The sequence below is a fragment of the Chiloscyllium plagiosum genome, chromosome 29 (assembly GCF_004010195.1).
Source record: "Chiloscyllium plagiosum isolate BGI_BamShark_2017 chromosome 29, ASM401019v2, whole genome shotgun sequence".
Taxonomy (NCBI): Eukaryota; Metazoa; Chordata; class Chondrichthyes; order Orectolobiformes; family Hemiscylliidae; genus Chiloscyllium; species Chiloscyllium plagiosum.
Window position 1 is genome coordinate 40,812,349 of NC_057738.1, and position 12,786 is coordinate 40,825,134.

Here is a 12,786-nt window from a genome sequence, read left to right on the forward strand (position 1 = left end):
TTTTTAAATAATAAAGTTTCCCTTTTTGCAGTGAAGCACATTGTGTGAAATTGCAATCAACTCGAGTTCTGTTTCTATTACAGATTTTGGAATAATGTGCAGTTTCTAAGAGACTGCTTAGAACAAAACCCATTGCTAACTCAGCGCGCAGTGTGTTTGCAAACAGAAGCGGTGCATATTTCCCCCCAGAATATTGCATTTGCTTTTATTTTTCTCTTTTGCATTGTGGGCAGCGCCATGTCTCTGTGAAAAGCCAATGGGGGCAGAGCGAGGGGCCGGCTCTTAACGAGAGTTTCCGTCTCGGCTCCTTCTCTGCTTCCTGGAAACTACCGGCCCTCGCAAACTGTAAGTCCGCAGCAGTGACTGAAATGCAGCAGGTTGCTTCGAGTGGGGCTGGGTCCGGGTCCGCAGCGTCTGATCTAACGTCGGGGCTCCGTGTTGAGCAGCGCCTGCAGCTAATGCAATCGTGGGGTGGGGGTGGAGAGAACAACGGGGAGGGATTTACAGCATTGTGAAGAAACACACACAATGCTACTGCAATCACTGATGCAGGGAAAAGAAAAGGGGCTGAACTAGACTGGGATGATTAGAAAGAGAAAAAAGGTTTGCTTCATCAATGTTCAATTCCTTATTTCTGTGGCCATTGCTACATTTGCTCTTGAGCTTCCTTTGTGCAAATTGGTTCCATTGTTTGCTTCACTGCAATAGGGACCGTGTTGAACTGTAAGGGTGCAACACAAATGTAATTCTCCCCCCCCCCCCAAAGTTCTTGAAGTTTGATCCCTTGGAGTTGCCCACTGTGTTGGTGTGCAGCCCTCTGCTGTAAGACGTGTGCATTGTGCACATTCGGTCCGCGTTGAACCTGTTAAAGTGGCGATTGTTTGTAGCTGGGAACACCTTTGAATTGGGCAATTGTATTCAGTGTTGCAATTCCAGCATCTGCAGTCATTGACTTTAGAAAGGACAAGAGGCCAAATTCGATTGTGAATAGAAGGGTGCTGCACTCTAACTTGTAGGGGTTGCAAATGATCCAAAATTGGTGGTGTTGTGGACAGCCAAGAAGGTTACCTCAGAATACAATGGACCTTGATCAGATTGGCTGAGGAGTGACAGGTAGAGTTTAATTTAGATAAATGTGAAATGCTGCATTTTGGAAAGGTAAATCAGGGCAGGACTTCTACATTTAATGGTAGGGTCCTGAAGAGTGTTGTTGAACAAAGAGACCTTGGGGTGTAGATTTGTAGTACCTAGAAAGGAGAGTCACAGTTAGACAGAATTGTGAAGGCATTTGGTATGCTGCCTTTGTTGGTCATACATTGAGTATAGGAGTTGGGAGGTCATGTTGCAACCGTACAGGACTTTTGGAATACCACGATCAATTCTGGTCTCCCTGCTACAGGAAGGATGCTGTGAAACTTGAAAGAATTCAGAAAAGATTTATAAGGATGTTGCCAGGGTTGGAGGGTTTGAGCTATGGGAAGAGGCTGAATAGGCGGGGGCTATTTTACCTGGTGTGTTGGAGGTTGAATGGTGATCTTATAGAAGTTTATAAAAATCATGAGGGGCAGAGATAGGGTGAGTAGTCAAGGTCATTCCTCCAGGGTAGGAGAGACCAAAACCAAAGGGCATAGATTTGGGGAAAGAGGAGAAAGATTTGAAAAGGACCTTAGGGGCAACTTTTTCATGGAGTGTGGTGGAATGAACTGCTAGATGAAGTGTTAATGGCTGGTATAATTACAACATTTAAAATCAATAAAAAATATATTAATAGGAAGGTATTAGAGATGTGGGCCAAATGCTGGCAAATGGGACTAGATTAACTTAGGAAATCTGGTCGGCATGGACGGGTTGGACCAAAAGGTCTGTTTCCATTTCTGTATGGCTCTATGACTTTATGACATGAGAAAACTTCATTGCAGCCTGCTTGGATATAGGTTATTTAAGGACATAAAGTATTAACATTCCTTAGCAATGTGGGCTAGCAGTCTGAATGACTTAAAACATGTGGGACATTTTCTCCAGCTCTTCTGAAGATTATCCAAACTAGTTTACTTTGGTTTTGTCCGTTCCTGGGATGTGTGCATTGTCTGGCTGAGCCTATTGTGGCCTATTCAACTCCACTTTCTAACACTGATTGCTCTGGAGAAGGTGATCAGTCACCTTCTTAAACCACTGCAGTCCTGCTGAGGGAGGACTTCCAAGATTTTGACCCGGTGGCAATAGTGGAACAAATCAGAATGGTGTGTTGCTTGAATGGGAATATCAAGTTGATATGTGTTCCCATGTATCTGCTATCCTAGTCCTTCTGGGTGGTAGTGGCCATGGGTTTGTATGGTGCTGTTGGAAGCCTGATAGTATTAAGTGGCAGAAAGCAGCAGAGTACAAGGTTTGATATCTGGTATGTGCTCAGTTAGTTGACCCCAGCCAGGTTAATATGATTCTTGGCCTCAGTGCTCAGGCTGGATTGGAGGGTGGAGAAAATTTCACAAGTAACTCCACCCTATCTCTGTTAATATTCATTCATTTTGCTGTAATTGGGTTTAACTGTGTGTGTAGACCATGCTGGCAATCACTGTCTAATAATGGGCAAACAAACCATAGGGTTTATGACCACGAGGGAGTTCAGAATATAAAGTTTATTTACACTTCACAATAACCAAATAAAAAGATGAAAATACAGAGGTAGTTTGAATTCAATACAAGTTTGAATTTGTAACACCATGGTTTTTGATTCTCAGTTTGAGGATTAATCCTTCAGTGATTAAATATTTTCCAACACTGTCGTAAAAGGTCTTCCAGCACAGAAAAAGGACCCTTCAGCCTATCGCATTTGCGTCAGTTAAAAACTGCTTAATTATTCTAACCATTTTCCAGCATTTGTCCCATATTATTGTATGCCTTGGCATTACAAATGTACATCTAAAGTCTTCTTAAATGTTGAGGACCTCTGCCTCTACTATTGGTACAGGCAGGGTCAGAATTCCTGCCGCCCTCTGAGTGAAAAGGTTTTGCCTCACATCTCCTCTAAATCTCCTGCCCCTTAACTATGTTTCCTGGTCGTTGATCCCTCCTTTCCCTTTGCAGTCTTTTTTTTTTAATTGACAGGAGGTGTTGTCGCTGACTGGCAGCCAGCATTTATTGCCCCTCCAATAGTTGACCTTGAGGAAGTGGTGGTGAGTTGTCTTCTTGAAGCACCACAGTCCACATGCTGTAGGTTGACCCCGAAAGAAAGAATTCCAGGATTTTGACCCAGTGACGGTGAATATTTCCAAGTCAGGATTGTGAGTGGCTTGGAGGGGAACTTGCAGGTGGTGGTGTTACCATGTAGCTGTTCCCCATGATGTCCAGATGGAGGTGGTCTTGGTTTTGGAAGGTGCGAAGGATCTTTGGTGTATTTCTGCTGTACATCTTGTAGATAGTACACACTGCCACTCAGTGGGGGATGTAGTGAATACACTGCCACTCGGTGGGGAATGTGGTGGATACACTGCCACTCGGTGGGGGATGTGGTGGATACACTGCCACTCGGTGGGGGATGTGGGTGGATACACTGCCACTCGGTGGGGGATGTGGTGGATACACTGCCACTCGGTGGGGGATGTAGTGGATACACTGCCACTCGGTGGGGGATGTAGTGGATACACTGCCACTCGGTGGGGGATGTGGTGGATACACTGCCAATCAAGTGGGCTGCTTTGTCCTAGATGGTGTCAAGTCTTGAGTGTTGTTGGAGCTGCACTCATCCAGACAAGTGGTGAGTATTCCATCACACTCCTGACTTGTGCCTTATAGATGGTGGATAGGTTTGGGGAGTCAGCAGATGAGTTACTTGCTGCAATATTCCTAGACTCAAATCTGATCTTGAAGCCACTGCATTTACATGATGAATCCTGTTGAATTTCTGGTTAATGGTAACTCCTCAACATGTTGATAGTGGGGGATCCAGTGATGGTAACACTATTGAATGTCAAGAGTTCATGATCAGATTGTCTCTTACCGGAAACAACCATAGAAATTGCTGGAAAAGCCCAGCAGGTGTGGCAGCATCTATGGAGAAAAATCAGAGTTAACATTTTGGGTCTAATGATCCTTTCTCAAAATTCTGAAGAAGTTTCACTCGATCCAAAGCATTAGCTCTGATGTTTCTCCATAGATGCTGCCAGACCTGCTGGGCTTTTCCAGCAATTTCTATTTTTTCTTTTTGATTTACAGCATCAGCAGTTCTCAGTTTTTATTTGGGGATGGTCATTGCCTGGTATTTGTGTGGCGTGAGTGTCTATGCCCCTAATAATTTTATACATCATCATCACGACCCTCCTAAGTGGCTTTGGCTCAAGTAAAACAATCCAAATTTGTCCAATCTCTCTTCTTAACTAAAACTCTCTAGCCCACACAACATCTTGGTAAATCTCATCCGCACCTCTTCAGTGCTGTCACATCCTTCCTATCATGTGGAATCCAGTGTTGTCTGACAGCTCATACTTTCCCTTTCGACATGGCAACTGCGCCATGCATGGATATGACCACTTGGATTAAAATTGCATCCACTCCCTTGGTATTGCACCGGAATCTCAATTAAACTGAGGCCTTACCTGCCCAGCTGAGAGGATGTGAAAATCCCAAGCCACTGTTGCGAAGAAGAGCATGTGTGTTCTCATCAGTGTCTTGATGGATATTTGTCCTCAACAGAGCAAAGAACAGATTCTGTTCATTTCCACATTGTTGTTGTAGGAGTTGCTGTAAACTAATTGGCGGATGTTTCTCCTATGTTATTTGAAGCACTTTAAGAGTATTGAGGTGTTTTGGGATTGCCGATGGCTGTGAAAGTACTATTAAAACTCATCGTAACATGAATTAGGAGCAAGAGTAATCCAATCAGCCCCTCAATCCTGCTCCACCATTTATTAAGATCATGGCTGCTCTGATTGTAATGTCAAATCCACATTCTTGCCTATCCCTGAGAATGTTTCACTCCTTTGCTTAGCAAGGATCTATGTCTACCTTAAAAATATTCAAGGACAAAAAAGGTATAGTTAGTAAGTTGGCAGATTAGAGATGTAGTGGACAGCGAAGAAGCTTACCTCAGGGTACAATGGGATCTTGATCAGATGGGCCAATGGGCTGAGGACTAGCAGATGGAGTTTAATTTAGATAAATGCAAGGTGCTGCATTTTGGAAAGGCAAATCAGAGCAGGATTTGTACACTTAATGGTCAGGTCCTGGGGAGTTTTGCTGAACAAAGAGACCAAGGTTCATAGTTCCTTGAGAATAGAGTCTTGGGTAGATAGGATAGTGAAGAAGGCATTTGGTATGCTTTCCTTTATTGGTCAGATCATTGAGTATGGAAGTTGGGAGGTCATGTTGCAGCTGTACAGGACATTGGTTCATCCACTTTTCGAATATTGCGTGCCGCTCTTGTCTCCATCCTATCAGAAGGATGTTGTGAAACTTGAAAGGGTTTAGAAAGATTTACAAGGATGTTGCCAGGGTTGGAGGCTTTGAGCTACAGGGAGAGGCTGAATAGGTTGGGCCTATTTTCCCTGGAGTGTCAGAGGCTGAGTGGTGACCTTATAGAGGTTTACAAAATCATGAGGGGCATGGATAGGGTAAATATTCAAGGTCTTTTCTCTGGGGTGGGGGGAGTGCAGAACTAGAGGGCATAGATTTAGGGTGAGTGGGGAAAAATTTAAAAGGGACCTAAGGGACAACTTTTTCATTCAGAGCATGGAATGAGCTGCCAGAGGAAGTGGTGGAGGCTGGTTCAATTGCTGCATTTAAGGGATCTGGATGGGTATATGAATAGGAAGGGTTTAGAAGGATATGGGCCAAGTGCTGGCAAATGGGACTAGATTAGGTTAGGACATCTGGTTGGCATGGACAAGTTGGACCGAAGGATCTATTTCTGTGCTGTACATCTCTATTACTCTATAACTCAACTTCAGTTACCTTTTCAGGAAGAGAGTTCCAATGAATCTGATGCTCAGAAAACAATGCGTATTCTGTTTTAAATGGCTGACCACTGATTTTCAAACGGTGATCCCTAGTTCTAGATTCTCCCATAACAGGAAACATGTTGTTCACATCTACTCTCAAAACCCCTCGTGATCTTCTTTGCTTCAATCAACTGGTCTCTTTTGTAATCTTCAGCGGATACAAGTCTAGACTGTCCAACCTCTCCTTATGAGACAACCTGCCAATTACAGGTATTAGTTTATTAAACCTCCTCTGAACTGTCTCCAGCACATTTACATCTTTCCTTAAACAAGGACACCAATACTGTACACATTACTCCTAGTGTGGTCTCATCAATGTCCTGTATAACTGAAGTGTAACCTCGCTACTCTTCAGGTCAAATGGGTGGCCATGGGTACCCGCATGTGCCTATGTCTATAGAGTATGTGAAACATTCCTTGTTGCTGTGCCCTCATGGCCCACACCCACATTGGTATATTGATGATATAATCCGTGCTGCTTCGTTCTCTCATCCTGAATTGGAAATGTTTATCAATTTTACTTCCAATTTCCACCCCACTCTCACCTTCACCTGGTTCATCTGACTCCTCCCTCCACTACCTTGACATGTTTGTTTTTGTTCAGGGGATAGGTTAGCCACTAATATCCACTGCAAACCAGCTGACTCGCATAGTCATAACTATACATCCTCACCCTGTTTCCTGTAAAGACAGTATTCCATTCTCCCAGTTCCTCAGTTCTGATTATGCCAACTTCAATAAGAGAGCCACCAAAATGTCCATCTTCTTCCTCAACAGAGGTTTCCCCAGCATCATTGTTGACCGGGCCCTCAACCGGGTCTGACCCTTTCCCGCACCTTAGCCCTCACCCCCTCTCTTCCCCCTTGCCCTTACCTACTATTCCACCAGCAACTCCATCCAGAGGACCACTAGCTGCCATTTCTGCCATCTTCTTCTGCAAGGACCATTCCCTCTGGGCACCCTGCTACACTCCTCCTTCACTCTCAACAACTCTCTGCAGTCCTATGGCACCTTTCCTGCAGAAAGTGTAACACCTGCCCGTTTACGTTCTGCCTCCTCTGTATCCCAAGTCCCGAACACAGCTTCCAGGTGTAGCAGCACATTACCAGCACCTCACTTACTCTAGTCTGTTGGATTCACTGCTCATTATGCAGTCTCCTCTACATTGGGGAAATTTAGCATGGAGTGAGTGACTGCTTCGCAGTTCTGTTTGGAAAAAAAAAGGCCCTGAGCTTCCAGTTGCCTGCGGCTTCAACTCACCATCTTGTTCCCTGGCCAACATTCCTGTCTCAGGCTTGTGGCAGTCCTCCAGCAAAGGGCAGTTCAAGTTGGAAGAACACTATGTCATTTTCCGCTTGGGAGCTCTATAGCCTTCTAAACTTAATATTGAGTTCAACAATTTTAGGTCTTGGGACACCTTCTCCCATATTCTTACCCCAACCCCAGGCCTTGTTATCACATGGTCTGCTATTACACACTACCCATTTTAGCATTTTACCCATAGTTCCCATTAGCAGCCATTCGTTCTCCTCGGCTGGGACTGTTCTCCACTCCTGTTTGTCCAACCGTCTTTCTCTCTCTTTTGGATCTATCGCCACCTGAGATTTACTCCTTACTCCCTTCAGCTCTTCTGCTTTAAAAAAAAAACTTTTTCCTAGCTAACACCGGTTTTGAAGGGTCACTGGAACCAAAACTGAATAACTAACAAGAACAGAATGATGATAAATGGGTATTTTTCTGGTTGGCGATCAGGGGCTAGTGGTGTGCCTCAGGGATCAGTGTTGGGACTGAAATTATTTACAATTTACTTGGAGATTTGTAATTGGAGACCAAGTGTAGTGTCAAAGTTTGCAGATGACACTAAGATGAGTGGTAGACCAAAGTACGCAGAGGAAGAGAGATAGGTTAAGTGAGTGGGCAAGGGTCTAGCTGGTGGAGTATGTTGGTAAATGTAAGGTCATTCATTTGGGTAGGAATTACAACAAATGGTGAAAAATTGGAATATGCTGCTGTGCAGAGGGACTGGAGTGTCCTTGTGCATGAATCACAAAAAATTGTTTGCAGGTGCAGCAGGTAGTTAAGAAGGCAAATGGAATTCATTGCCAGAGGGATGGCATTTAAAAATAGGTTATGCTGCAGCTGTTGAAGGCGGTGGTGAGACAATAGACAATAGGTGCAAGAGTAGACCATTCTGCCCTTCGAGCCAGCACCATCATTCATTATGATCATGGCTGACCATCCCCAATCAGTATCCTGTTCCTGCCTTATCCCCATAACCCTTGATTCCATTATCCTTAAGAGCTCTATCCAACTCTTTCCTGAAAGTTTCCAGAGACTTGGCCTCCACAGCCTTCTGGGGCAGAGCATTCCACACACTCACCACTCTCTGGGTGAAGATGTTTCTCCTCAACTCTGTTATAAATGGCCTACCCCTTATTTTTAAACTGTGTCCTCTGGATCGGGACTCAACCATGCTTCCTGTCTCCAGAGTGTCCAATCTCTTAATAATCTTATACGTCTCAATCAGATCCCCTCTCAGCCTTCTAAACTCAAGGGTATACAAGCCCACAATCTTTCAGCGTAAGATAGTCCCGCCATTCCGGGAATTAACCTTGTAAGGCCTGGAGTACAGTGTATAGTAATAGAGAGGATGTACTGGCACTGGAGGGTGTGCAGAGGAGATTCACTAGGCTGATTCCACATTTGAGAAGGTTGGTTTATGAGGAGAGATTGAGTAGACTGGGATTATACTCATTAGAATTTAGAAGAATGGGGGTGGGGATTCTTATAGAAACATTAAATTATTAAGGGAGTAAATGAGATATAAGCAGGGAGATTGTTTCTATTGGCGGGTGAAATTAGAACTTGGGGGCATAGTCTCAATAAGAGACAGCAGATCTCGTACTGAGTTGAATAGAGTCAAAGAAATTTACAGCATGGAAACCGACCCTTCAGTCCAACCCGTCTATGCCAACCAGAAATCCTAAATTAATCTTGCCCCATTTGTCAGCGTTTGGCCCATATCCCTCTAATCCCTTCCTATTCATATACCCATCCAGATGCCTTTTAGATGTTGTAATCGCACCTCTCTCCACCACTTCCTCTGGCAGCTCAACAAGGAGAAACTTCTTCACCCAAAGGGTTGTGAATCTGTGGAATTGAATCGTCAAATCATCTTAGGGTAAAGATAGAGACTTTTGAACAGAAAAAGGAATGAAGGGTTATGGTGAGTGGACAGGTCAGTGGAGCTGAGTCCATGAAGAGATCAGCCATGATATTATTGAGTGGCAGAGAAGGCTCAATGGGCCAGATGGCCTACTCCTGCTCCTATTTCTTATGTTCTAAACCCTCTGCATCTCAGAGCTCTACCATCTCGCCATTTAGATGACATGCTTCTTATTTGATACTTCCTGCCAAAATGGTCAGTTTCACATTTTTAACCTTCTACTTGTTCTGCCCACTCACTTAATGTAGCAAGTTGTTGCCCTTAACATATCAATACAGTTTTGCAGCCTCCTTGTGTCCTTTCCTGTTGACCGTGGAAATCTTTGCAAGTTGCTGCTCTTTAGAGCAATCAGTTCTGTTGTCCCCCAGGTGAAACTGAGTACGGTACTGCAGATGCTGGAGATTATAATTAAGATCAGAGTGGTGCTGGAAAAGCACAGCAGGTCAGGCAGCATCCGAGGAGCAGGAAAATCAATGTTTTGGACAAAAGCCCTTCATCAGGAATGAGCGCTTCATTGATTCCTGATGAAAGGCTTTTGCCTGAAACGTTGATTTTCATGCTCCTCTGTTGTCCCCCCAGCCGAGGGGCACATTTCTAACATCTGCATGGTGGAATTTAGTTGTGTTTAGCCATGCTGTTTTACACTGTCACAATCAGGTACGTTTAAATTGTTCTAATTTTTTTCTCTGTATTTAAAGGGGGAACCATGTCCTTTCATCCGTGCCGAGGGGCCGCTGCGCACACTGGCCACGGGGTGATGCCGAAGGTTGGCGGTGCCCGGGGCAGGGTAACCCCGGGAGGTCGGGCCCCCCAGCAGTCCTTCGAGGCCGGTGCTGGAGGGGGTGGCTTTCGGCCTGTCCACCCGCCGCCTCCATTATTCCCCCCCGAGCAGCAGCAGCTCGCTCCGCCGATGCCCCCTCCCCCACCGCCACCTCCCCCTCCTCCCCGCTTCCCCAGCCCGCAGAGCCCGGCTTACCCAGGCCCAGGCTTCTTGGCCTACCCGCCACACATCCCTCAGGCCTCAGAGCCTCGCCCGGGGCCGGCCGCCCAGCAGCTGAGGCCTAGGCCTCCCTACCCCGGGCCTCCGGTACCACGCTCGGGATTCCCATGCTTCACGCCGGCGCCGAATGTGGGAGGCGCGGAGCGTGGGGCGGGTTACCAGCCGCTGATGGCCCAGGCCCAGGCTCCGCTCCTACCCCCACAGCAGGCGACTTTCCAACCGCCGTACCCGCTGCCTTACCCCCAGGCCTACCCGCTCCAGCATTTCGGCGGCACCGGTTATCCTCAGGCCGCGGGAGCGGGCGGTTATCCTCCGGGAGCGGGAGCTGTCATCCATCCGGGCCCAGGCCCTGGGGGTTACCACAATGTCCCGTCGCCACAGCAACCGCCGCCAGGCCTGGGGTCAGGGCCACCCGCCGAGCACTTCCGGGACAAGCCGCAGCGCGCGCCGCCTGCCAGAGCGTCCGGAGGGCGGCACGAGGCTGAGCGCGATAACCGCCACAAGGACAGGGCCTACCGTAACCGGGAGCAACGGCGGAGCCCGCCTCAGGCCAGGCCTGAACGCCGAGACAGCAGGGACAGGCCCAGGGAGAGAGACAGGGACAGGAGGGTGGACTGCGGCCGCAGGAGGATCAGTCACGACCGGGAGAGGACACCGGGCCGGCACCGGGGCCGCGGGCACAGCAGGTACGGGCCAGTTATAACACACCCCGAGGATAGGGGCCCCATTAATAATACACCCCAAGGGATAGAGTCCCCATTAATAACACATCCCTGGGGGATAGGGGCCGCTTTAATAACACACCCTGTGGATGGGGGCCCCATTAATAACACACCCCGGGGGGATAGGGGTCCCTTTAATAACACACCCCGGGGGGATAGGGGTCCCTTTAATAACATACCCCGGGGGGATAGGGGCCCCTTTAATAACACACCCCGGAGGGATAGGGGCCCCTTTAATAACACACCCCGGGGATATAGGGGCCCCTTTAATAACGCACCCCGGGGGGGACAGGGGCCCCTTTAATAACGCACCCCGGGGGACAGGGGCCCCTTTAATAACGCACCCCGGGGGGACAGGGGCCCCTTTAATAACGCACCCCGGAGGGACAGGGGCCCCTTTAATAACGCACCCCGGGGGGACAGGGGCCCCTTTAATAACGCACCCCGGGGGGGACAGGGGCCCCTTTCATAACGCATCCCGGGAGAGGAGAGCGGCCCCTTTAATAACGCACCCCGGAGAGGAGATGGGCCCCTTTAATAACGCACCCCGGCAGAGGTGAGGGGCCCCTTAATAACGCACCCGGGTTTGGGAGAGGGGCCCCTTTAATATCACACCTTGGAGGCTTGGCGGGTGAGGGGGGTGGCCCTTTAATAATAAAGACCGCGGGGGTGGGGGGGCGCACTGCGGGCAGGGGCTGCTTTCCCAATAATGTATAAAGCATCGATGGTTTAAGGTGAGGGGGGAGAGATACAAAAGTGACCTGATGGGTGGTGAGTGACTGGTATGGTCTGCCGAAGGTAGTGGTGGAGGTGAATACAATTTTGTCTTTTAAGAAGCTTGTAAAGACGTAGATAGATGGGAGCTGTATGGAGGGATATGGACCAATCACAGCCAAGTGTGACTGATTAATTGTGAAATCTGAGCGGCGTGGACAAGTTGGCCGAAGGGCCTGTTTCCATGCTGTAAACTTGTATGACTGTATGACGGAAACTTCGATTGCAGCAGGTGAGGGCTCTTTTTAAATTAAATAAATAAAAAAATACCAAAACTGGGATCACACAGAGGGCTCTTTGTAAATAAAAACACCGAAACCAAGAGCTTGTAAAATCTCTGACTTCAGGGAATTAACAGCAATTGATTTTTTTAATGCCCTTTCCTATCATGCTGTAGTATGATGCGGATGTGGTTCCTGTTAAGTCTGTACAAAACCTCAAAAATCGACTTACCAAACCTTTTCCTTTTTCAGAGACAGGCATAAGCACCATGACAATTACCGATCACCATCCTATGAAAGATCACACAGACGAGATCGGAAAAGGACGCACAGGTTACATTTCTTGCACTCTTCTGTCCCATTCCTTAACACCCCAAAATCCATTGCTTTTGGATTTGTTTTAAGTTATTCCATACTCATCTCGGAAAATCTAGCATGAGTCACTTACCTGTCAAATCTGTTGATTAATGTTATTTGTAAAGGTATGGTGTCTACAGTCAGTTATATGTACAGCGGTCTCTTACTGAAAGACTGGCCAAGAGGTTCCAGGACCTGGTCAATAGTAGTACAAGCCTCTTGTCATGCTGGATCATAAGGAAGTCATTCAGCCGTCGATTCCATGCTAGCTCAATGTACAGCCATCTAGTTCCTTTGCTGTATTTCCATGTTGCCTTGCAAGTTTTCTCCCCTCAGGTGACCATTTAGTTTTCACTGATTATCTACATTCAACAGCCTCATAGACATTCCAGGTTGGTCCCATTTGCTATGAAAAAATAAATTTTTCCACACATTGCTCCTGCATCTTTTGTCCAGAATCTTAAATCTGTGTCTCCTAGTCCTTGGATGATTG

General features: G+C 47.0%; 1 protein-coding gene across 1 annotated transcript in view; it reads left to right on the forward strand.

The window, feature by feature from the left end:
- The first annotated feature begins 50 nt into the window (after positions 1-50).
- drosha (drosha ribonuclease III) overlaps positions 51-12,786 on the forward strand; it is a 182,247-nt gene continuing 169,511 nt past the window's right edge. The window contains exons 1-3 of the mRNA XM_043719624.1: positions 51-345; positions 9,918-10,905; positions 12,189-12,269. Coding sequence (XP_043575559.1) covers positions 9,926-10,905; positions 12,189-12,269 — 1,061 coding nt within the window. The 5' untranslated portion in view covers positions 51-345; positions 9,918-9,925. The remainder of the gene's footprint in view (positions 346-9,917; positions 10,906-12,188; positions 12,270-12,786) is intronic.